The sequence below is a fragment of the Malus sylvestris genome, chromosome 1 (assembly GCF_916048215.2).
Source record: "Malus sylvestris chromosome 1, drMalSylv7.2, whole genome shotgun sequence".
NCBI lineage: Eukaryota > Viridiplantae > Streptophyta > Magnoliopsida > Rosales > Rosaceae > Malus > Malus sylvestris.
In genome coordinates, this window is record NC_062260.1 from 28,290,031 (window position 1) to 28,316,044 (window position 26,014).

The 26,014-nt window shown below is 39.2% G+C and overlaps 5 protein-coding genes across 7 annotated transcripts; 2 read left to right on the forward strand and 3 right to left on the reverse strand.

The window, feature by feature from the left end:
• Positions 1-6,588: 6,588 nt before the first annotated feature.
• Positions 6,589-10,128, forward strand: LOC126617303 (hydroxyproline O-galactosyltransferase HPGT1-like). 2 transcript variants are annotated; one of them, XR_007621323.1, is made up of 13 exons: positions 6,590-6,990; positions 7,133-7,196; positions 7,596-7,645; positions 7,759-7,952; positions 8,152-8,215; positions 8,316-8,388; positions 8,508-8,631; positions 8,756-8,843; positions 8,950-9,000; positions 9,284-9,355; positions 9,443-9,555; positions 9,707-9,785; positions 9,860-10,128. XR_007621323.1 is itself a non-coding variant. In XM_050285334.1 (12 exons), exons 1-12 carry the CDS (start codon positions 6,878-6,880, stop codon positions 9,727-9,729), a joined length of 1,029 nt encoding a protein of 342 aa, XP_050141291.1. In that variant the 5' UTR covers positions 6,589-6,877; the 3' UTR covers positions 9,730-10,128. The 2 variants fall into 2 exon arrangements, 1 of the variants encoding a protein (XP_050141291.1); XM_050285334.1 differs by having other exon boundaries at positions 6,589-6,990; positions 9,707-10,128.
• A 170-nt stretch (positions 10,129-10,298) lies between these two features.
• Positions 10,299-12,108, reverse strand: LOC126617310 (uncharacterized). Its single transcript, XM_050285340.1, has 5 exons — positions 11,743-12,108; positions 11,590-11,642; positions 11,155-11,322; positions 10,783-10,884; positions 10,299-10,656 (listed from the first exon to the last, which is right to left on the reverse strand). The coding sequence occupies exons 1-5, from the start codon at positions 11,972-11,974 to the stop codon at positions 10,522-10,524; spliced, it is 690 nt and encodes a 229-aa protein (XP_050141297.1). The 5' UTR covers positions 11,975-12,108; the 3' UTR covers positions 10,299-10,521.
• Positions 12,109-12,984: 876 nt separating this feature from the next.
• LOC126617318 (uncharacterized) lies at positions 12,985-16,549 on the reverse strand. The gene is made up of 4 exons (XM_050285348.1): positions 16,332-16,549; positions 15,537-15,632; positions 13,624-15,279; positions 12,985-13,545 (listed from the first exon to the last, which is right to left on the reverse strand). Coding segments are annotated over exons 2-4 (2,064 nt in total). The 5' UTR covers positions 15,538-15,632; positions 16,332-16,549; the 3' UTR covers positions 12,985-13,138.
• Positions 16,550-20,187: 3,638 nt separating this feature from the next.
• Positions 20,188-23,335, forward strand: LOC126617326 (probable inactive receptor kinase At4g23740). 2 transcript variants are annotated; one of them, XM_050285360.1, is made up of 3 exons: positions 20,188-20,687; positions 21,126-22,383; positions 22,491-23,335. In XM_050285360.1, the coding sequence occupies exons 2-3, from the start codon at positions 21,174-21,176 to the stop codon at positions 23,153-23,155; spliced, it is 1,875 nt and encodes a 624-aa protein (XP_050141317.1). In that variant the 5' UTR covers positions 20,188-20,687; positions 21,126-21,173; the 3' UTR covers positions 23,156-23,335. The 2 variants fall into 2 exon arrangements, with proteins under 2 accessions (XP_050141317.1, XP_050141325.1); XM_050285368.1 differs by lacking the exon at positions 20,188-20,687 and adding an exon at positions 20,723-21,030.
• Positions 23,336-23,495: 160 nt separating this feature from the next.
• On the reverse strand, positions 23,496-25,643 carry LOC126617341 (uncharacterized). Its single transcript, XM_050285380.1, has 4 exons — positions 25,191-25,643; positions 24,665-24,983; positions 23,953-24,011; positions 23,496-23,829 (listed from the first exon to the last, which is right to left on the reverse strand). Exons 1-4 carry the CDS (start codon positions 25,483-25,485, stop codon positions 23,798-23,800), a joined length of 705 nt encoding a protein of 234 aa, XP_050141337.1. The 5' UTR covers positions 25,486-25,643; the 3' UTR covers positions 23,496-23,797.
• Between the last annotated feature and the right edge of the window lie 371 nt (positions 25,644-26,014).

Below are 26,014 nucleotides of genomic sequence, written 5' to 3' on the forward strand. Positions count from 1 at the left end.
CGTTACTCCTTAGTCCACTGTCGATCAAAGAATGTCCAAAATTACAGTCAAAGATCTACAGCCGCATCGGAAATATTCGTCGAACTTCAAACCACAAAACAAATAAAAACAAGTCATATAGAAATAAATGGTCCGACTTGCACTTATAAGTTAAAACATTTGCATCACACAAATACATGCGCACACATACATACATATATATATATATATATATATATATATATATATATATATATATATATATTGGAAGTTAATTCGAGAAGGTCGGCAAGAAGAAAATGGTGTTATAATTATTGAGCATCAGAAAGATGCAATCATGCCTCTCAAGCCTCACCTAACCAGGACATGTGAGAAACGTTGCTACTGCGAATCTTACTGGAAACGTTGTGCTACTGCTGCCACGACCTTACTGCTATTAGTCAATAATATTTACATGTATCATTGCTAAGTTTATCACTCCAACCCTCTCTTCTTTTCGCCTTCGTAGTTTCGTAGATGAGCATATATATGTTTATGTAATTAGAAATCACCTTTGCTCAACACACCTCAAAACCCTAACCGGCTAATCCCCAAAGAAGTGTAAATTAGGACAGTGATCGATGCATGATGAATGAAGCGAGTCCAATTACGGTTGCAGAGAAAAAGAAAGGAAAAGTACGTAGTTGCAGATTTAGGCTTATAGCCAAGTTGGTTAAAACAGTACCTAATCTTTACATTTAAGTTCGAATATTTTTCTCTAATTTAGACAAATAAATCAGTATAAATTATTAATCATTTGTTTAACGAATAAATGGTCCGACTTGCACTTATAAGTTAAAAGTTAAAACATTTCCATCGCATAAATACATGCACTCAAATATATATTGGAAGTTAATTCGAGAAGGTCTGCAAAAAGAAAATGGAGTTAGAATCATTGAGCAGCAGAAAGATGCATTCATGCCTCTCAAGTCTCACCCAACCAGGACATGTGAGAAACGTTGCTACTGCTAATCTTACTGGAAACGTTGTGCTACTGCTACCACGACCTTACTGCCAGTCTTGCCTATTAGTAAATAATATTTACATGTATCACTGCTACGTTTGTCACTCCAACCCTCTCTTCTTTTCGTGTTCGTAGTTTCGTAGATGAGTATATATATGTTTATCTAATTAGAAATCACCTTTGCTCAACACACCTCAAAACCCTAACCGGCTAATCCCCAAAGAAGTGTAAATTAGGACAGTGATCGATGCATGAATCATGATGAATGAAGCAAGTCCAATTAGGGCTGCAGAGAAAAAGAAAGTAAAAGTACGTAGTTGCAGATTTAGGCTTATAGCTAAGTTGGTTAAAACAATGTACCTAATCTCTACACTTTAGTTTGAATATTTTTCTCTAATTTAGATTAATGAATCAAGATAAATTATTTATCATTTGTTTAATGAAGAAAACTAAAAAGGAAAGTTACATAAAAATGATCTCCGGACTCTAAAATTACGTGACAACTATCTGACAAACAGATGATTACATTGATTGGTGATAGTGTGTAGTGGTTATCTTTGCCGGTGAGTAATAGTAGTGGTTAACCTCAGGCTACCAAACTCATGATCTGATATGATTCATGCTTTTGATAAAGACGCACTACTAATCAATATCAACTTAATTACATGCGCATGTACCATTCAATAAGTGTGAATTTAGATTTTTAAGTAGTTAATAATATATCAGATGATGTGAAGCAAGTGTGGTTGTTAGGCTTCAGCTGCTCTGATACCATGAGAAAGTTGAGGTTTCATTTGTTGATGCACAAAACTGGAGGTCTTGAAACAACATAAATCCGACTGTGAAATGTAAATAACACAAGATGGATCGTGGTTCACCCCAAGGTTTAGGCTACGTCCACACTGATTATGTATTTCTGAGGGTGAGAGAACCTCTATAATGTGAGAGGGGATGTGAGAGGATGAGGGAGCTTGAGGCCTAAGAATTAGCCTCCCCTAATTGTGAGGGTGATGAGTCATTTTATAGAATAAGGGCTCCTCATTTATTACATATTTGCCCCTTCCTTTATTACATAATTACATTTAAGTCTCCCCGAGTATTTATACGAGATCTAAATACGGAGGCCTTAAGTATGGTACAAACAGTAGTCCCCCAAGTCTTCAGTCAAGAGAGTCTTTTGGCTGGAGACTTGAAATTCAGTTCATGTGTGGGCCGAAGTAACTAGATGTCGTCTAGAGCTGAATACTCGATATGAGGCGGTGCTCAATGTGAAATGAGGCTCAACTAGATGTAGCACATGTTGCGAGACTGCTTGACTTGTGGCTTATGTTGCCTTGGTTGGCTCGGCTTGTGGCGGTTGAAGGTGAGGGAGTCTTTCTTATAGAATAAGGGCTCGTTCCTCACTACATAAATGATGGGTTAGGAGTGATGCTCGCGGCGAGGCGGTTGCTCAGCTGGCCGCAATGCTCTTTAATGAAGGTGAGGGAGTCATCTTTATAAAATAAGGGCTCGCTCATCAGTACATGAATAATGGGTGCTCTCTAATGAAAGTGAGGGAGTCCCCTTTATAGAATAATGACTCGCTCCTCAATACATAAGTGATGGGTTAAGTCCCCCGAGTTTTTTTCATGAGGCCCAGTTGAGGCCCAATATATGGTACATAATGTAATACCCCAAGTCTTCGGTCAATAGAGTCTGTTGGCTGGAGACTTCAAATTGAATCCATGTATGGGCCGAAGTGGTCGGATGTGGTATTTGTATACCCTGCACTGAAGCTTTGTAGGTGAAGCTTTGCAAGTGAGGCTTTAAAGCTGGAGCTTTTGTAAATGAAACTTTTGTAAATGAAGCTTTTGAAGCAGGAGCTCTCGTAAATGCAGCTTTTGAAACTAGAGCTCTTGTAAATGAAGCTTTTGAAGCTAGAGCTTTTGTAAATGAAGCTTTTGAAGCTGATTGACATGAGTGATGCTCATGAATATTTATGTTGATTGACATGAGTGATGCTCATGGATGTTGACATGAGTGATGCTCATGAATGTTGACATGAGTGATGCTCATAAATGTTTATGTATGATTGATATGAGTAATGCTCATAAATATTTATGTATGATTGACATGAGTAATGCTCATGTATAATTTGAAGTAATAGGCGTACTTTTGATCACATGGTTGGTGGTAATAGCGGCAGGTTGTCGAATAATTTTGGAGTACTGGGCGTACTTTTGATCACCTGGTTGGTGGTAATAGCGGTAAGTTGCCGAATAATTTTGAAGTACTGGGCGTACTTTTGATCACCTGGTTGATGCTATTTTGGGCTTATGGGCATTCACCCTCCACAACATGCCAGCCCATTTATTTTGGGCTTTACCTTTTTTCTATTTATTTATTTTTATTATTACCCTTTGATGGGGTTTATACAGATGTCTCCGAAAGATAAGAAAAATAATTTACATCATTCATAAATAAGAAAAGTAAATCACATCATTCTGGTGGGGTGTTTATTCCTCCCTTTTGCTTTCTCTTTTGCTTTCTCTTTTGTTTTTTTTGCTTTCTCTTTTTTGCTTTGTTCCCCACTGTTTTTCTGCTTTTCTTGATCTCTCAGCTCCTAATAGGGCTCACCTATTTTCTGTTTTTGCTTTGGCATCAGCTACGGACCTCATTTTCCTTTTTCTTTTTCTGTTGTTTGAACACAAGCTGGTGCACACCTCAAAAGCAGTATCGAATTGTTCACAAGGCACTGCTTCGCAATTTGGATACGCTTTCTCTGTAACTGATTCACTGTATGCTCCATGAACCTTTTGATATGCAACATGATGGCGGGAGCCATCAGAGACCTAATTGGAGAAATGGGTCGATGATAAAGGTCTCGAGAGAGTGTGCATGTCTTTTGATTCGACGTCATAAGGGAAGTCCTCCAAGGCGCTCTCCAATTCCATAGTGACTCTGACTAGGTTTCTGTGACCACCGCCGTAATTTCTGTCACTGGTGGTGTCGTCTGAGCGAAGAGAGGCCAGGGTCAGGCCTACACGACGGCGTCTGAAGTGAATTTCGAAGTTCAAATTTGGTTTGGGGAAGTGATCGAAACAAAAATGTTTCAATACGACGTGTCGTGGGAAAGAGGTTGTGGCAGATCGTTCCATCGAAGACGCCGTCATGGCGCGCCGATTAGGAAGGTTCTTATGGCGCCCGAGATACTTTCCGATATTTTTCTTTAAAGAACCGAGTCTTACATGAACTGGTGGTGTGGTTTCACCATCTCGTCAACCAAACGAGGGTTGGAAACAGTAGGACTAGATATCCTTGACAGGGATAAAGAAGAGATAGATATGCTCCAGGTTACGGATCTTACCTTCCTTTACAAGGCGGCCGAGCTTCGTCACTGGGACCCACATCTCTTCCTCTTCACGTCGGCCAGGTCGGCGTCCGCGGCCTCTCTCAGCTGGTATCTCTGCCATGATTGAGTGTTTTGGGTTGTGAGAAGAATTGAGGGGAGGATTGTCGTTGAAGGTTGCCGGGGAATCGAAAGCGGTGTCGTCATCCCCATCCTATCGCCGTGCGTGTTGGACCCACTCCCGGGTCCTTGATCCTGACCTGGCCCGTCTGACTCGCCCTTTTTCCCATCAGAAAATGGAGATTTGAGAGTGTGATGCAGAAAGAGAAAAGAGAGAGAAAACTTCGGCGAGCAATCAGCAACTAGGTGAAGCTTTTCTCGACACCCCCTCTGTTGGGGTTTGTTTGGATTGGAAGGAAATAACAGAGACAAAAGAAAAAATATGGGATCTGGGATTTGTTGCAGGTGATCATATCTATCTCTCGTGTGGGATCTGGGAAAGCTTTGGTTTTTGGGTTTTTTGTAGATTCACGGTGGAGGTGAAAAAATGAAAGAGAACCAACACAACTTTTAGTATCGTTTCCCATAGACGGCGCCAAATGTTGATGCACAAAACTGGAGATTTTGTAACAACGTAAATCCGACCGTGAATATGCAAGAAATGTAAATAACACAAGATGCATCGTGGTTCACCCCAAGATTTGGGCTACGTCCACACTGGTTATGTATTTCTGAGGGAGAGAAAACCTCTGTAATGTTAGAGGAGATGTGAGAGGATGAGGGAGCTTAAGGCCTAAGAATTAGCCTCCCCTAATTGTGAGGGTGATGAGTCATTTTATAGAATAAGGGCTCATCACTTATTACATATTTGCCCCTTCCTTTATTACATAATTATATTTAAGTCTCCCGAGTATTTATACGAGATCTAAATACGGAGGCCTTAAGTATGGTACAAACATCATTATTAAACCAATTGACAATATAGAGAGTAGCTCAATCTCTTATAAACCCTTGCATGGTTAGGTCCCTCACCGATGTGAAACTTTGTCCTCATATCTCTCACGCCTCCTCACATATGGCGAATTTCCAGACCTAACATGTGAACAACATGAATGAAAAAAATGACGTAAAGCACATGTCACTGAATATAATTTGTATTTTAGTTTGTCAGATTTTCCACGTCGCTTTCTTCAATCATTGAAATTTGAATGATTGGCAAAGGAAAGAGAACATCTTCATCGTTCATTGGGCAGGACCCAAAAAAGCAAGCGTTTCCTTTGTGAACATAGAAGCCTAGGAGATAAAAACATTCTAACACTAGGTTTGGGCCTCAAGCAAAGTAAGGCTTCAGTGTATTGGGCCTCAAGCAAGGCAAAGTAACCCTAGTTTTTTTCCTATCTATTTTTTTCCAAATTAGATAAATGATTCATATGGTTATAAGATATTCAGAAGATATCTTATATGGTAAAAAAACAAAAACAAATTCGAATTAAACTATTGTGGTAAAATCTTTGAGGATTCATGTCCATAACTGATATGTCATTCGTGCGTTAATCGCTTGCACGTGAGTCTTACGCGTGAGACTAAAATGATCATTCAATCCCTCCCACTCAGTATCCATAATAAACTCTCATTCATAGTCGTTCCCAATTCTGAAGCAAAAAAATCACAAACCTAAAACTCTCATTCATAGTGGTTCCCAATTCTGAAGCAAGAAAATCACGTACCCTAAAACTTCACCTATAAATATACGAGTAGTTTTAATAGGGACAGAGAAAAGGTCACATGAAGCCGGCAAATAAATTAGAAAAGGTGTGATCTCCAACTTTAGGCAGTGACACTGAAACCTAAATATTAAGGGGCTGGATTTAATTGGAATTTTGATTTTTTTTAATTTTTTAGTGAATCTAAGACCATTTAATGAGGATTTTAAGCGATTATCTGAAATTAAAGGTGTATTCAATAAATATTTTAATTTAGTTTATTAAAATCCTTATAAATTTGGGTATATTTATTTATGATTTTAAATAAATTTATAACATTCCAGATGTATTCAATTAGAAATTGATTTTAAAGAATTTGAAAAAGTTGATAAATTAAAGGGGATTTGAGAGATTTCGTAATGTATTTTAAGTATCAACAAATCTCACATATTCTCATAAGATTTCAAAAAAATTAAATCAAAATTTTATATAAAATATCTACGAACCAATTAAATTCTATAAAAATCTATAAATTTATAAATCCCTTAAATATCTCATATTCCCAATTAAATAGAGCAGTCTGAGCCACAACCTTTTCGTTGTTCTTTCACCACCAACACCAACGTTTTAACTCACTTGATACGGAAGCAACGCACCCACCAATCTGTCTGTCTGATTATTCTGACATTAAAAATCTCGACTCCAGTCAACTTCTAGATCTGTTTCTTTCCGGACAGTAAAAGTCCACCCCCTGACAATCCATCGTCTTCTCCGAGCTCACTCTGCACTCTGCGCACAAACCACTGTTCTATCAGATTACCAAACGGATTGGTTGGGATTTCAGAACCAGCAACGGGAGAGAAAATGCACAGCAGGGGATCCAGTGCTCGTCTCTCCGGCACCGTTTTCCGATCTCGGATTCCGACCCTTTTGGTCTCCATGTTCGCCACTTTCGCCTCAATCTATGTCGCCGGCCGGTTCGTTCTCTTTCTCTTCTCTCTCGCACCTCGTTTGATTTCGCAGAAAATTGGATTGGACCCATGTGATAAATTTTGTTTCTTTCTTTCCCTCCCTTTTTGTTTGATCTGGGAATTCTCTGACATTGATGATTATGTATAGGCTGTGGCAGGATTCGGAGAGCAGGGTTTATTTGATCAAAGAACTTGATAGGATTACTGGGCAGGTGGGTTTTTCTTGGTTTTGTATCTATGATTGAAATTTCGGTTCTTTTCATACATTGAGTCATGTGGGTGCTTTTGTAAGAAGCACTTCTGCTCATAGAGGCTTATACTAGAAGTTCCTTTACTAAAAATCCAAGCTTTCTGAACAGCACTTGGAAATGCCCGTAAACACCGTAGAAGTTTTTTTTTCTGCCATTGGTTTTCAGGAATTGCTTTTACCATTTGCAGAAGCAATCCTCAACAGGCCATTAATTTGGTTTTTGAGTCAAAACAATCGGATTTTTTCTTTTTTGGCCAATATTTAGTGCCTTTCTGTACTAGCTCAAAGTCAGATGTATAATGCTTGTATAGATAGTTGAATTACTCGCGAATTAATCACTCGAAACTCATTATTTCTTTAGGGGCGATCCGTCATATCAGTGGATGATACATTGAAAATCATAGCCTGCAGGTAAGATTTAGTCATTTGTTCTATGGTGTAGTTGAAGATTCGTGATTGAGCTTTTAATGATTTTTGGTTTACATATGAATCGATAATTCTGATGTGGGCAATTATGTCGTTAGGGAACAACATAAGAAGTTATCAGCGCTTGAGATGGGGTTGACTGCAGCTAGACAAGAGGGTTTTACTGTGGGGCGCTCAACAGAGATTAATGGAACTGATTACAAGAGAAGGCCACTAGTGGTGATTGGTATTCTTACAACCTTTGGTCGAAAAAATAATAGGGACGCAATTCGTCAGGCGTGGATGGGAACAGGTACATTACCGATCTTTCTATCTATTGCCTATTTTCTCTTCCTTGTATTTAAATTTGTTTTACTGTACTGTGGAACGCATATAAATTTGGTCTTGCATATAAATTCTTAAACAATTACAGATAGTGTGGAATGTTGTGAAATGTTCCCGTCTAAATGTTTTAGTTCTAGTAAGAATATCGAAGGTTTTCATTTTTGCAGGTGCTGCCTCGAAAAAAATGGAGAATGAGAAGGGAATAGTTGCTCGATTTGTTATTGGACGAAGGTTTACTTTTCACTATATTCCTTAATTCTGTCATGCTCCATGCCAGACATACTATAACAGTTGTTTAGAGCCCTTTATCCAATAATATGTTGTCCTGCAGCGCAAATCCTGGGGATAGCTTGGACAGAGCCATTGACAACGAAAACAGGCAAACTAAGGACTTCATTATTCTTGTATGTCTTAACAGTCAATGAATTAAAGTAAAATTAACTTCCTTTTAATTTCTTACGCATATGCATCTGGCAAATGTCAGCTTTAGTAACGCGATCATTTTCGCTCGCATTATTGTCAGGATACCCATGTAGAGGCACCTAAAGAGTTCCCAAAGAAGACTAAATTGTTCTTCGCTCATGCTGCTGAAAAATGGAATGCTGAGTTTTACTCCAAAGTCAACGACGATGTTTATGTAAATATTGGTCAGTAACATCATTTACAAAATGGACTCATTTTTCATTTCACATTTTATGTCATTAGCATTAGTTAACACTGTAGGTTGCTCTTCATGACTTATCCTTTTTTCTTTTGGTCATCTCTGCCCAGATGCTCTGGGAGCTACACTTGCAACTCATCTAGACAAACCTCGTGTTTATATGGGGTGCATGAAATCAGGCGAAGTTTTCTCTGAGCCGTGAGTATAGTCTATACATTGAAAAACAACCTGTTAACAAGATAAGAGGTAAATAAATGCGATGATCTGTAAATTTATCATGTTTGTGCTTGCTGGCCTTTTTCAGGAGCCAAAAATGGTATGAACCAGAATGGTGGAAGTTTGGGGATAGAAAATCGTAAGTTGCGTCACAACTCATTTCATCATGCAATCAGTAGTAAATTATATTTTTGATCACTCATAATGATTATTTATTGGAGAATAATGTTAGTGTGTTTAACTTCCGAAAACAGTTATTTACGATGATGTCCACAAAATGTATGCAAAAAATTGTTAATAACATCCGCTCGAGTAGAACATCTGATGGTTTGCTTTGCACTGACCAGTCATGCATTTTGAGTTCCCAAAATACTTTCCTCTTAAAAGTTTAAAACTGAAAACTACGTTTCTAAATCCAACAGATATTTCCGCCACGCTTCAGGTGAGATGTACGTCATATCACAAGCTTTGGCCAAATTTGTTTCAATCAACAGGTGAGTTTTCTTCTCCGATGAACTGGTTCCATCAGGTTGTCATCACTATGAGAGCAGTGACTGAATTGTGGTGAACTGATTCTGCAGAGGTATACTCCGTATTTATGCCCACGATGATATCAGTGTCGGATCTTGGTTTATTGGGCTTGATGTTAAACATGTAGATGAAGCCAAGTTTTGTTGCTCCTCTTGGGCAGGAGGTCTCTTTCTCTCCCTCTCGGTCTTACTCTCTCTCTCTCTCTCTCTCTCTCTCTCTCAAACACACACACACACGAGAACTACGAGCCACTTCAATTTCATGTGATTGTCTCCCCAGAGGTGGTTAATTAACATAAGCCTCTGCTCTCACAGGAGCTATTTGTGCCGGTGTTTGATCTGATTTGCGTTGAGATCGCGGAGAAAATATCAGTGCAGGGAAGTGGTTCAAGAGGTATTTTCGCGTCCTTAGCGATGTTTGCAGCTTACATGATGTACAGCTTTTGATATGGATCTCTTGCTCATCAGATGAAACTGGATTTGGCTCACGGCATGTTGTACACTGGAGAGCGGGAAGACGGGATTTCGAACAGTCATGATAGTTGTATAGGTTTAATTATACAAATTCGGAGAGATTAGTATAGGATTAGGGTGATACTTTTGCAGCAGAAGTAGACATTTCTTCTGTAGTCTTGGAGAACGCCCTAGTTTTAGTGCTGGGTTATTATTCTTTGTTCAAAGAAATAGAAATTTGTGTTCTCGATTTATTAATAATACGACATGATTAGTTTCGAAAAGCTTGTTAATTATCATGTTTTGCGGAGAAAACTCACACAAGATGATACAATTAGACTGGAATGTTACAGTGACGGTGAATGTAAGTCAAATGTCATGTCATGTGAAGAAAAACTTAAACATGACATGATATTATTAGACTAGACGTTACGACGGTTACGCTGGACCCGTGTACTCAATTTTATCCGATTGTTTCCAATCAAAAGTAACATAATGTGTTGCGTACCATAATACGAAAAAGGGCGGTAGCAGACGATTCAGGCCAATTACTAAGACCACCATATGTGAACCTAAAAGCAGTTCTTTACAATCGCAGTGTACATGACCAAACAAATCTGAAACAAACGTTTGTAAGACAACATCGTACATACGGGAGTAACGTTTCGCGAACGCTCTCAAGATGAACTGTTGAGAAAATGTGCTAGGGCCTTGTCCGTGTCGTTGTCATACATCATTAGGGCTTCAGCAACAGCGTTTGGTGAAAATCCCATCTCTCGTAGAAGGGTGAATGCATTGACGAATTCTCGAACCTATGAGAACAGAAACAAAAGCATTCATACGGTAAAACAGCTCAGTGTGATCATAACGACCAGCAACCTTTATCATTGGTATAAATGTTCAAGCTTAACGCGCAGGCAATGAGCGCAAGAAAGCACCTTAGTAGGATTGTCTCCGTAATTTGCTACTGCAAGAGGAACTGCTTCCCGGCTGAGCCCTGAAGCGATATATTTGCTGACAACGGGATCTGCGCCAGAACCCTGCAATACCAAAATTACCCACAAACCTAATTTCAAGAAACAAATCCAGCCAAGAAACATCATGCTCAACTGAAACCAACACAGAAACGGAAATCAATTTCGTAGTAATAGACTTTGCATGCTATTGACAGGTCTGATACACCGAAAAACTACCTCTCCAAGAAACTCATGTTGGATTCGCATTCATTACAAGGCTTGCACAACGAACTAGTTACCAGCTACAATGGCAAAGAAAGACAAGATGCGAAAGCAAAAGAGACAATCACATACCGCGGAAGGTGGTGGTTCTACAGCCCTCGGTGGTGGAATGTTTTCCAGCCCGAGCTTGGCCCAATTTGGAGTTTCCTTCTCTAATTCAGCCAAGACTTTCCTCTCGAGATCAAAATCGAACTGGAAATTGCTCCGCGGTATATCTCCAACGTGCAATGACAACGGAGGCTAAAAAAAGAGCGCAATCAAGGCCAAACCCAATAGTACGAATCAAACATTATCTTACACCAACTTCGTCTAAGTAACTAAATAATCAAAACACAAAACTTGATTCTCAAAAAGCATTTCGCCGATTGAAATTTACCCAGTTCTTCCATTTTTTTACTTTCTAACGCAGATAAAAAATCTAGTTCTACCCAATAATCACGAACATAAAGCAAGCAAAAACGGAAACTTTACAGATTAATCGACAGTAATTTTGAGATCAAAGCTTACCGGAGGAGTGATCCGATACTCCGGTTTTATAGTAACTCGAATGCCCAATCCCGCTGCAATTTCCGCAAAACAAAAATCTATCAATTAAGAAAACCCTTAACCAAATTCGATTAAATTGGGGAAACATTAGAGGATGGTTTGGATTCAGCTTACAGGAGGAAGACGAAGGAGGATTTGTGGTTTGGTGGTGGGGCTGGTGCTGCGGATGGCCTGCGTTACCGCCGTACGGGGGCGGGGCCGCCGTGTGGCTCTGCTGACCCACCCGCGGGTACATGGACGACGATGACGACGGAGTTCCGTACATCGGATGGCTAGAAGGCGCTGATGACGTGGCGGGTCGGTGGGTCGGCATTTGACCGGTTCGGGTTCTGTAATCGTACTCCATTTATCTCACCGGATTTTGTTTCGGAGATTCAGAGAGACGAAGAAAACCGAGGAAAGTGTAGTTCTTTGAGATGAAAGCGTGAGAGCGCGTTTTGTTACGCGGGGTTTCTTAAACGACGAGTCGGTTTTCACAAATGAGATGGCATATGAGGCAATCTCCAATTAAAAGACCTATGTTTAGCCTCCGTCATTATAATCTTAAAAAAAATTATTTTTTAATAAACCGTGTTGTGTCATATTTATATATAATTTCTAACTAAATGGATTATTTTTTAGTACTCTAAATAATTTATTATTTTAAATTTGTTCTTTAATTTTATCAGTTAATTTAATTAAATTACTATATTAAAATAAAGTTTCTTGACATATTTTAAGGATCACTTGTCACTAAATGTTGTTTTAAATTTCATGTCATAAATATTTTATTTTACTTGCACGTTAACAACTTAGACATTAAAATGAGGTTGGATAGTATGGAAGAGTGATAAAGATGTGAGAAATTGTGTATAAATGACTTACGTATTTATAGGAAAAAAATTAGAATTTCTGATTTTTTTTTAAAATTTCGTCGTATGATAAAAAAAACTACATGACATCAGCTAGCAGCAGAGTTGGGCCCAACTTTTAAGGTTGACTAGTTGGCTATGTTTGCCCAGCCCTTTGGCCATTGGGCTATATTTTGGCACGGTGAGTCTCAAATTTTTTTGGCCTAAACCCTCAATTTTGTTTTAAAACGGACTATATTATGACCTATAATCCTTTGGCCAACTCGATTAAAGATGACCTGATAAATGACATAACTCCATGAGTAGACGACATCTAAGTAGGAGGACGTTTGCTCACTATTTTTTATATTTTAGTCTCAAAATGAATCGAATTATTGTAGGGAAGGTCAAGTTTTATGGCTCCTTCCTCGTTCGAAAGTTCGTTTCTGGAGACTAGCTTCTAACGTTAGCACTTGGTCTAGGAGTGCTCCGAAATTTTATGTATCGACTCTTAAAAAATAGATAATGCTGCTATTTAGACCATATTACTGACTAACTTTTTAAGACAGTTATTCTTCCGTCCAAGTGAGGCTCGCCTCTACAAATAACATTGTTCGGATGAGTACAAATAGCACTTACAGGAGGAAGTACCTTTCAAGGAATACAAAAGGCAGTCACAATCATAAACCAAAGATGTGGTCGTTTGAACCAAACATGGCAGCACTAAACTGTCTTGTGTTCAAGTCACTCCCATCCAGAGCAGACCCAAACCGATCAAGCCATTGAGTAGGGCTTGGACTATCACTCTCCTCCACCCACTCCGATGTCATGTCAATGTCGTCGAATTGAATCGGATCTGCTTCCAAAGCTTTCGTTCTCGTCTGCCTTGCTAACTTGAGGTTGTAGTTTATGTAGACGAGGTCGTTGAGTGTTTCTCTATCGATCTTATTGCGCTTCTCCGAGTGAATCTGCTGGAATGCGCTCCAGTTCCTCTCGAATGTGAATGTGCTGCAAACTTGGCTGAGTATTCTGATGGCAACACGTTGCAACACGGGTGCAGAATCGCCATATTGTTCCCACCAAAGGCCTAAGGTGCATTACAAGTTAGTTTCCAGATGTAAGAACTAAATACCAAAGTGTGTGTAATTTTGAATTGCATACTTACCAGGTGAAACTACATCTCTTGCTTCCATTGCGAGGCTGCAACCGAACATCCCAGTTGCCTTCGTAAATGTAAATATTTGACTCGTGATGTCGCGTCTCATCTCAGGCACAGGCAGAAGCTTCTCCAGAACTTTAAAGAAGTCCTCCTTAATAGATGTAAGAAATTTGATTTCCGGATTGTATTGGATGCCGGGGTTTAAAAACGCTGCTGCTGCATGTAGAGGCGAATGGAGTTGATCCCGCCACTTTCTGTCTACGATATCTAAGAAGGTCTTGCACTTATTCTCGTCCATTATATAGTATGTCCTTATCGATTCCTTGGCCCTGGTCATTAGCTCATATATATAACCCACAGCAGGTTTTCCTCCAGACACTTCCCTCAACACTTTGAGAAATGGCTCGGAGATGGCCACACTCTCTTCCACTGCCCTCCAGAAATCATTGTCCTCGACAATGGAAATACACGAAATGCTCTGTGTTTTATTCGCATAAGATGAGTTGGTGCAATACTCAGGGCTGTTGAACATGTGCTTCAACCTTGACCGTTGCTTCAAGATAGATTGCAAGGAGAGGAAGTTGGAAACAGATTTCGTGATGCCGGTTCTAATGAGTTCCTGTCCCCCAGTAAACTTTTTCATCAGATCAAGCATCGGGGCATTGTTATAGATGAACTTCGAAATGGTTTGTGCTTGTGAGATGCATCTATTCACCCAATCTACCTTCGAGAATTCCTCCAAAACAAGATTTAAGCATTGAGAGGCACAAGGAGACACGAAAATGGTCGAATAATTCTGCAAGATATGGTTTGCAACCCCAGTATAGTTGAAACTACTATCCATGATGATCTGCACAACATTTTCCGGGCCAAAATCTTGTATAACAGAATCAAATAAATCCGCCAAGCATTTTGTGTTCTTGAAATACGCAGATGCATCCACCGACTTGTGAAAAAAGGTCCGTGAGGGTGATGAAACCAAAAAGTTGATTAAGGCTCTTGACTTATTGTCAGTCCATGTGTCAGCGATGATGGTGCAACCCGTGGTAGTCCACTCTTTTTCAATATCTTTTGACTGTAGGCTCATTTCAGACTTGATACTTTCCAGCCATTTAGTCTTCAAAGTTTCTGCAGATGGACCTACAAATCCAGGACCACACTTTGTTATGGCATCAATCATTTGCTGATAGGACGAAGAACGGGCTATACTGAAGTCAAGCTTGTTCTCGAAAAAGAACAGCGCAATACTTCTCTCTGCATTCTCATGGCTATTCAAGGGGGGAGGCCCGGAAAGGACCACTGGAGTGACGGTGACGTTAGGAAAAACTTTCTGAATTGGAGTTTGTGGTGTGTCCAAAGACACGAGAGATTTACTAGCAGAGACATTTCCAGTTCCAGGAGATTTCACTTCTACTAACTTTTGCTTCTTACTACTAGGAGTTTCTTTGATCTCGTCCCTTGCTGCTATTATGGTCCTCACCTTATCAGTAACATCGTCTCTTACTTTGCTACACGGATTTACACCCTTACTTGGAAGTCGAGATAGATGATGCTTCAATCTACTAATGCCACCATTCAGAATTCTCTGGCAAAACTTGCATCTCACCTTGTTTCCATCCAATTTATCAGCATATTCCCAACAGGAGTCCTTCTCTCGAACCACTGCTACAACATAACCAGAAAACCAATTCACGTCATCAAAAAATGCAGCAACAAAAACTATTCTGACGAGAAGAACTGAACACAATAATTCAATGACGCGAAGTAAATTTAACAAACAGACATGCTAGTGGCTAACATTGTACTTGATGATGGAATTGTCAATGATGCATAGAGGTTGTGAAGAAAAAAATGAAATCACAATGCTGCAGAGGCTACATTCTGAACAAGACAACATCACTGTAGTGCGATGAACTTACTTCTTTCGGGCGCTGTATGTCAACCTACGACGGTGCAAAGCAAAACTCAGCAGAAAGTAGCTGATTATCGGGTCTCTGGTATGCGCATGCCTGCGCCTGTTCCGTTCCATACATTTCAAAAAGGTAAAAAATTAAGAAGCAAAAAGATTGTGGATGAAATTAACATATCAGAAGAATCCTAAAGGGCAGAAGCAGATTTGCAGCGCAAGACAAAGTACACAACTTTCACTTTAAAGCGTTTTTCTTTATACGACAAAGCGATATTCTAAACTACTCTAATCTAATCGGAAAGGGGTTCAAACTCAGGTAAAGTAGATGGGCACTCGGCCCAAGCCAACTAGCCTAACCGACACCTAGATGCTACAACTCACTACAACTTCATGTTCAATTGTTCTTCCTTCCTTCCAACACATAAATTTGTAACCTTTAACATTCTAAATCCACAAATCTCCAAAATTGCTTTAGGAAATTCAATTTTTAAAGCAGAATTTGGCACCCAATGAGTTCAAATTCATATCTTTAGCTCCGCCTTCATTTTCCAGGTAAATTTTCCAAGGAAAGTTTTGACATTTTCCAGGAAAGCAACAAAATGTCCCCGGCGAACAGATAACCCTGCAAACTACCAGCGTTTCTCTCTTCACCTCCATTTTCTCAGTAACCAAACAAACGAATCAAAATCCCAAATTCCAAATCAAAGATTCAACTTCTCAGAGAGATGCAAATGTTTGAAATTGTTGGAGAAATTAAAGAAGCAAATTGACAAGAGAAATAGCGAGAAATTTAAGCCAAACTTACAGAGATGGAGAGAGGAGACTGGTTATTGGTTCTCGACGGAGAGAAAAACGGAGGAGGGCTGATTTTTCAGGGTTTTTCTTTAATTATCGCGATAAATCGGAGGTTTGGGGGTTTCCGTTTTGTATCGCCCGGACTGTGTGTGGATTTAGGTTTTTCTTCTTTATCCTCTCTTTTCTCGTTCCTTCTTTTTTCGACTTTTTATTTTTTATTTCCTATTTTTTGTTAACTATTTGGGTTTCTTTGACGATATATCGCGGTCAGGTTGTGGGCTGTGGGCTTCTACTTCCGAAAATTCATTGCTTTAGGCCTGCCTTGCATATTCACGACAACCATTCGTATCAACAATATTTCTCTTTGCTGGTAGGTGATAAGTTGTGAGTTCGGATTTCACGAAACATAATTTTCACCCCTTCTTATCCAATGTTGATCCTAGTTTTTTTAGTGCACTTAATTCATTTTAACTGACCAATCCTAGGTTTTGATTTCTGGAATAATTCGAATCTTATCAAAGCAAGGCTCCACCAAGCCACGCCTAAGTCTGATCCCTTAGTAATCCCACTTTTATTAGGGCTCGGTCTAATCATCCTTTTATGGTTTGAGAATCCACTTGGTAAGGATCGCTATTGGGTTGAGGCTCGAGAGTCACGGCCTTCCTTCTTTACTCATCCCTTCTTGCGCCAAATCTAGTACTTCAGGCTCAATTACATTGTATAAAAAATAGATCAGGAATAGCGATTGGCAAGTATGATGTAAAATGTCGTCTTGTCGAGAAAAAAAATCCCCATTTAAAAATAAGGAACAATGTAGCAATGTTTTCTGAATTTATGACCTTTTTCTGATTTACTTTTTCGAATGTTAATTTAGTTTCGAGCTCCACTATTCTTTCTAAATTCATCTATTAATAGTTTTACTAAAAAGTTGACAAATTTATCAATTACGATAAATTGACACGTTTTAAAAGATCACAAAGATTAGAACCAAATTGATATTTGAAGAGGCAAATTTAAATCGTCCTAAGTTTTGGGGGACATTGCTAAAGTAGGGGACCCATTTGATTGTAACCTTTGGATGCCAAATTGCTAATTATTGACCAGTACAGTAGGACTGGGAAAAATAAATGAACGGCTCTGATTGGTTCCAGTGCACTCGTCAGCTCTACATCAGAAGGCCCACGATCGTTGTTCTTTTCCCCACGTGGCAACATCTCATGGACCGCTGTGACATCACCTAGAAAGCCGTCACCCGTTGATTGATGCCTGGGTAGGCCTAACCTAACCGCAATCTTCGCGCCATTTTCGGTAGGCGTGTGAAATTTCCAATGGGACTAATTGAATGAAGTACACTTCGAATCTTTGTGTTCGGATCGAGGAATTCAAAAATCTGAATCAATCATTTTAATTTTACGATTCTTATTAGTTTATTTGTTGATTCACTTTACACAAATTAAAATTGTGAATCTCTTCTTCTTTCTTGAACGACCTGAATTTTTAAGTTTGTTAGCTTTGTAATTCGAGATCTAGAGATGATCTTAATTGGTATTATGGAGGTTAGGTGAGCAGTGCAAAAGATAGTTGCTAATTTGTCATTACCATTGGTTAGTGGCCTTAACAATTTCAATAATGGATGACCTATGCATTCAATTTAAAGAAAACTAACGAAAAAAATTTCAAAACTTTTAAGTTTTAAAGATAAGGACAAAATAAAGAGTAAAATGAATAATATCATGATTGACATTTTAGTGTAAAAATATGATTTTTCGTTAAAATGAACAGTACCATAAGCTTTTCGTTAAAATTCTCTTAAATTTAACACTAAAATAGGTGATTACTCCCTATGATTAACAATTAAAAATGGAACTGAGTACCAACTCCAGATCCTATGAAATTATGAAAAATTACACACATAAAAAAGTACCTAATCCATCGGACCATTGCATTTTTTATTGTCATTTGCAAGTCTCTCATTGAAGAGCTAACAACTGTTAGTATTGCGGTGTTTTGAGGTACATAAACGTATTAAGTTCGGACATCAATAACTCATCTATTAGGCCTTTTACAATGATTTAGATGAGTACAATATTTATATATATGGATCAGACATCCTTAGTTTGATTTCTACAATGCTACTGCTATCCTGGTGTGATTTCAATGTATGTACCAGACTTATGAGTTGGATATATTAAACTCATGAGTCTAATATATTGAACTCATGAGTTGAATAAATTGGTACCACACAACTGTAAAAATGTGATTCTTATATGAGTTCAATGTATTGATATCATACTCACTTTTCTCGGCCTACCGTAGAAGGCCTTAGATGGTGTGAAAACCTTTAAAATGGTGGTACACCACTCAATCGATCAAATGTAACAGTTAATAGGTCATGACGAACAAAACCATTGAAATGGTGCTACACCACTCAAACAACCAAATGTAAGGACTATGACGGATTATGTTGAAGCGGTGTTACATTACTTAATCAGCCAAATAGCTCAATGGATCATCCCAATATAAGTTAATGTACTTTAGAAAACTTCAAACATTAATGATATATTGAGTTGTTGTAATTAGTTTTGCACTCGAGATTCAGTATTTGATTTGCTCGTCACATATAAAAATACTAATGTCCACGCGCTAATTGAGAGTGGGGATTAGCAATTTGACTATCTATTATAAAATTGGTTTACTTGAGTTGTTGTCCATCGACACGTCATCGTCTCGCAGGAGTAGTGACAAAAATATGGCCCCAAAACTTTCAACATTTAAAAAAAAAGGAAAAATACAAATTTCTTTTTGGTGCGTAATTACAACAAAACGATAAGATATTAAACAAGAACCCAGCTGGCTAGAAAAAAAAAAATAATCCAATGCTTGCGTCTTCTACAATTATATAAAAGGAACTTTAACGAAATTTTTTTGGTATTGTTCATTTTAATGAAAAATTATATTTTTACACTAAAAAGTCAATCCTGGTACTATTCACTTTACTATTTATTTTGTTATTATCGTTAAAACTCAAAGTTTTCAAGTCATTTTCATTAGTTTTTCTTTATATAAAGGCTTATTAATTAAATTGCGTCTGAAGCTGTCATTTTAGTCTCAATTAGTTTATGAAATTGATTTTGTTTTAAAAAAAAGTCCTTTTAACTCATTCGCTCTTATTTTATCCTCACTTTGTAAAAAAAAAAACATTAAATTCATACCTAATAAATCATTTATTTCTTTCACAATTTGCTTTGCCGAGGATATCAATCGATTGAACTAAAGAGCTGAATGGAGGCACGACAAAAGAGGTGTATAAAAAGTGAAATGTCTAAAACCCCTTGAACTTAATGTTTCTTTAATAGAATGGGATGAAGTGAAGTGAGACTAAAAAAGATGAAAATTTTAGGAGCAAAATGAAAAAAAACCAAATTCACCGTGTAAATTGCAACCAAATGACAATTTTAGAGAGTAATTCAATTAATAAGCCTTATATAAACGTTATCATATTAACTATTTATTTTTTTCTTTATTATTTAAAATTTATTTATGCATTGAAAGCAATAGTTGTTTCTGCAAAAATAAATCAAATTAGAGATCGTTTAAACGTTCACCTCTATCACACCAATCAACATTTATTCATAGGGAATTATTACTCGCACTTCAAAATTCTCATTTTGCACTTCAAACTTTTTATATTTAGCAAGAAAAATACATATACAAAGAGTGTAAAATGAAAATTTTAACGTGCCAATAACATTTTCTTATCCATATTATATTTAATGACGGTCGAGATAAGTTTTTTAAGTGATATATTTATACATCTAAAATACGTCAATCACGAACTGAATGAAACAAAATATGCCTAAAAAATGAATAACAAATTCTCGAGCACACCAACTGCACCGCCAGCGTTAGACAAAATTATTCAACCATTATTTAACTAATAATATTCAGCGTCTTCTTCGTCGCTTGGTCTTCTCCACAGCAATCCACATGCATCTTCCCGTTCGTATGCCATAAAATAAAGCAGCAATCTTTCCACATTGGCTCTTCCTTTTCTTCTCACCAATAAACAATGAATATCTTATCCATGGCTTCCTGACTTCCCTCTGCATGTCGCCATGCTACTCCCCCAAGCAAACCCCACCTCAGTATCTATCTCCACCATAAGCGCTTCGCCGCCACCATCATTGCACCCCACCCGTTTGCGAATTTGCACCAGCGAGACCGTCTGTGAAACCCCGGCAGTTAGTCCTGCGTTCTCGAACGACCCAATTCTGAAAGTTGGGTTTTGCAGTAGGGAGCAAGGAGGGGGAGATTTCAAGAGTTGGGTTTGTTTTTGCCATGTTTGTGGTGTGATCTGAAGCAAAAAGTATGTTTTTTTGTGTGTTGATTTTATGTGAAAGTGATGGGAATTAATAAAGTCATTAGTGTGGGATTTTCTTGGCAGCCTAACAAAGTAGGTGGGATTAGGAAAGTCTATGCTTTTCACCACTATCCTAATGCAAAGTTTCAAACTTGATAGAACTGCTTTTTTGACTGGGTCTCCAAATTCAAGGATTTGGGATTTAAAGCCGTTAATTAAGTCAACTTTAGGACTCTATACATTGTCTTTTAAGCGGATGACATCCGCCCGTTGAATACTCTTAGATTTTTAGCGTGCATCCAGCCGTTAAATTGTCACACAGGTGTATTCTATAATTTTAGCATTGCTTGTATGATCGGAACTCATTTACATTTTTACTAATGTTTCTGATGATTTTCTGATTCTGATATTGTGATTTTCTTCCAATCCAAATTCATGCTGTAGTTGTGATCAAGACTCCAAAAGCAGTTCGTGTTCAGATTGCTCGAGAAGATGGAGAAAAGATTAGAGCTTTTGGTCGTTTTGGTTACTGGGGCAATTTTCTTGCATGTCACTGCCGACCCAGTTGATGATAAGCAAGCCTTGTTTGATTTCATTCACAACATTTCTCACTCAACCTCTATCAAATGGAATGAGAGTTCTTCTGTTTGCAAAACCTGGACCGGCGTGGTCTGTAGCAAAGATCAGTCCGGAGTTATAGAGCTTCATTTGCCTGGAGCTGCCTTACATGGTCCAATCCCACCGAACACTCTCAGCCGGCTTTCGGCGCTTCAGGTTCTAAATCTCAGTTCGAATACCTTGACAGGTCCATTCCCTTCTGATTTTTCCAAACTCAGAAACTTGTCTTCCCTTTATCTTCAGTACAACAATTTCTCCGGCCCATTGCCTTTAGATTTTTCGGTTTGGAAGAATGTTACTGTCATGAATCTCTCAAACAATGCATTTAGTGGGAATATCTCTTCCTCGATTTCAAGTTTGACTCACCTCACAGTTCTGAATCTCGCTAACAATTCGCTTTCGGGTGAAATTCCTGACCTCAATGTTCCTAGTTTGCAGCAGCTTGATTTGGCTAACAATAACCTGTCAGGGAATGTGCCTCAATCTCTTCAAAGATTTCCAAGTTGGGCCTTTTCTGGTAACAGTCTTGCGTCCCTTCCTCCAGCTCTTCCGGTTCAACCACCTAATTCTAAACCGAGGAAGAAAGTGAAACTCGGCAAGCATGCAATGCTAGGTATTGTGATTGGTGGATGTGTTCTGGGATTTGTTTTAATTGCTGTTCTGATGATCATTTGCCGTTACAACAAAGAAGGCAAAAATGGGATAGTTGAAAAACCAAAGAAAGAACTCTTTTCGAAGGAAGGGCTTTCTCGGAAGCATGATAAGAATAACAGGATTTCGTTCTTCGAGGGTTCTAATCTTGCATTTGATCTGGAGGACTTGTTGAGGGCGTCTGCTGACGTTCTTGGCAAGGGAACATTCGGGACGACATATAAGGCAGCTTTAGAAGATGCAACTACTGTTGTGGTGAAGAGGTTGAAGGAAGTGAGTGTGGGAAAAAAGGAATTTGAGCAGCAAATAGAGATTGTGGGAAGTATCAGGCATGAGAATATAGCCTCGCTGAGGGCGTATTACTATTCAAAAGATGAGAAGCTTGTTGTTTATGATTACTATGAGCAGGGAAGCGCCTCGTCGCTGTTACATGGTATATAAGCTCTCCTCTCTACCTTTTTTTTTTACTTAAGATCAGATTATTACATAAAAGGTTGCTTAATTGGTTCTAATGATGTTTATGCATCTTTAATCTTGCAGCTAAAAGAGGAGAGGGCAGGATTCCATTCGACTGGGAGACTCGACTGAAAATAGCAATCGGTGCAGCAAGAGGCATCGCTCATATCCACACGCAGAATGGTGGGAAACTTGTCCATGGAAACATAAAGGCCTCAAACATCTTCCTCAACTCTCAAGGATACGGTTGTGTGTGCGATGTTGGTTTGCCAACACTGATGGGTCCAACGCCCCCACCAGCAGCGCGTACTGGAGGATACCGAGCCCCAGAAGTGAAAGACACCCGTAAGTCTTCCCCTGCATCTGATGTCTACAGTTTCGGGGTCCTGCTACTTGAGCTTCTCACCGGAAAAAGCCCCATACACACAATAGCTGGCGAAGAAGTTGTTCACTTGGTCCGGTGGGTGAACTCTGTGGTCAGAGAGGAATGGACAGCAGAAGTGTTTGACGTAGAGCTTCTGCGGTATCCAAACATAGAGGAGGAAATGGTAGAGATGTTACAAATAGGAATGTCTTGTGTGGCAAGAATGCCTGAGCAACGACCAAATATGCCGGATTTGGTGAAAAGGGTGGAAGAAATCCGTCAAGTAAACACCGGAACTCGACCATCATCAGGATTATCTACTCCAATCTTAAATACACCGACTCCTCCATCGGAGATAGCAGGACCTTCCTCTCTACCCCAGTGAGATTCTTTCTTAGTTCTTCGTTGCGATATAAATTTTCTTTCAAGTTGAAATTCATTCGGATTTGGATTGTAGTTTCTACGAGAATCTTGTATTTCATCGATGATCATATCGGTTAGAGTATGATGTTCGTAAACTTATTTAATCGACGAATTCAATCATAACCTGCTCTTTTTGTCAAAATTTTCTGGGTAAATGGTTACATTTCATGTCCAACTCTACACGCATTTCAGACTTCAAATTTACCGATCCTCATGGCAATGTTCTGAAAGAAAGTTAACGATCAAATAAAACCGGTTCGATCCGAATCGCTGATTAACGGGAAAGGAACAAGAGACCTGCATTGAAGGCAAATGTCTGCAATTGCAAACAGTTTTTGATGGATTCTCGAATCTACATGCAATGTCAATACAATGATTTCATACATCCAGATAAAACTGGTTTAAAGTTTGAAAAATTACATGTATCTTTCGTTTGTATAAGAATCACACTGAAATAAGATCAAAAGACAACGTTGTCCTTACAGGGTTGGACTTGACGGTGAGCAGAACCTTGCCGTGAAATAGCTAAAGAATCATTCATCCTTCCGATGGACAGAGCGGGTCTTTTGCAGAGTCTACGAAACACAGCAAATCTAATCTGCAATCACTTCTTCAAAATTTTTGTTCTAACACCCCCTGAAATTCATATAAACAGAACGATTTAGGGTCACCTAATGCAGCGTAATCATTAACCGGAGCAACAGTAAATAGTTGGGAAAATTGGAAGTGGCAAAAATGTAAAACAAAAGGGTACCAGACCTTCAACTTCCTCAAACTGAACCTCCTTCACGATTTCTGCAGCTGCATTATACTCAAAACTGCAAAATTTTATACAACACGCATTCCGTTACAAGATACACAACTGCAATGCTAACATAGTTGAAAAAATAACAAAACATATACAAGTAATGCCGAGTACTAGGTCCTCCACTGAAAAAGTGAACCGTAAAGGAAAACAAAACGCTCCTAAAAACGATGCTTTCGATCATTACACTAAGGTATTATCTTATATCATGAAGATTCTAAGAACAGAGCAGCCGTCCAAACAAGCAACACTTTCCTTTTTCTTTTTCCAGAATAAAGCAATCTAACATAGACGCCACATCTGCGACATCCTACACGTCTCCCTCTCACAAAGTAAAGCTGATATTCCCATCTCATAGCATCGAACAAGTGGTAAGGACGCGGTTACATGCTGCACTCGGAAATGAATCTATCGACTCTCTACTATTGGTAGTAGGCGTGACAGACACAACGAGGAATTGTCCGATACAAAACATAAAAACGAAAAACTTGTGCTAGTAGAAACTTGTCTAAGATTACTGAATATAGTGCCTGCCTGCATAAGCTACAAAAGAACATGGCCGAAAGATAACCAATCCACAATGCAATCAATCTCGAGCTTCCTAACTATCCGTCTAACACGAAAGGCAATAAAAACTCACAATGAGAAGCATAAATTTGCATTTACCTGTTAGCGAAGCAAACATCAAGTTCGTAATCAGAAGCACTCTTAGTAGCTTCAACTAAGACAGTAACTATTTCCGTCTTGCGAGTACTGGCCATCAGCACATCATACTCGGTAGGAACGATAATTGCGAAGAAATTATCGCTCAATTCGCTCAAGCACATCTTCTCCACAGCTGCAAGAGCTATCCTCCGCTTGAGCGCATCGGCATCCGGGTCAACAATGTAGATGGCGAAGTCAGTGATCATCAAAATGCGCCGCTTCATCTTCCCGGAGGCAGTAAATTTCAACACTTTATCGGCAAACAGAACCTCCTTATCACCTGCAATATCCAATGCCAACGGAATTCAAACAAATGATTGCAGCGATTGCAATTTCTAAACCCTAAACCAAACAGAGGAATTGGATTTCCCAAATCTTCATCCCATTCAATACCAAAAAAACAAACGAGAACAAATTCAAAACAATTGAAGTTCGATTCACCAAAATTGAAAAAAAAAATCGAAAATTTAATGGAAAAATTCAAGACCTTGTTTCTGCAAGACTTTCATCAGGTACGGATTCGAACGGACGTCGATGTAGTCGCCTCTGTATTCTCTGCGAAACGAAGCTTTTCTTCGGACCTTGACGCCCATGAACGGTTCCTGATCTTCAGTCACGTTGCCTTCGGACGACCTTGTCCGCATACCGCCACTGCCATCTCCGTCGTCGTTGTCCAGGGCTTCCGAGTGGTCCTCTTCTTCTCCGCCCGCCACGTCGTACTTGGGAATCTCGGGTTTGGATTCGGCCACTTGGACCCGCCTCGGAACCCTAAATCGCTCCATTTTCAGTTGTCGATGGACAATCAGACGGTGAGAAAAGCGGAACGAGGTGGCGTGCCCGGGTGATGGTGGAGGCTAACTTGCGCCGGGTGTTTGCTGCGCACCATGTGCAGCAGGTGGGGGGTGAGTTGGATTCTCGAATCTCCAATTAATCATCCAATCTACGCCAACGGCGCACGTTAGACACGTCGATGATTGGGTGCTTGGTAATCGTGAGATCTTCTGCGACCAGCTCAGGAACTGTATGCGATCTGGGACGTCGGCACTGGGGACCCACGCGTAAATCCACCGTCTATCAGACAAGAGCAAGAGGGCCAAGTGGTTTCCCTCGTAATCGCCGTCCATTCGCGCTTGGTGGGTCGCAGTAACGTGCAGGACAACTGGCATCAAGTAGATAAAATTGGGATAATTAAGTTTAACTCCAAAATGTGGTGTCAAGTTGAAGGTAATGACAATATGTAGTAATTTTGTACAACTTTCAATTCTAATTGATAATTTACAGTCACTCAGTACTACGGTTTAGTGATATTCA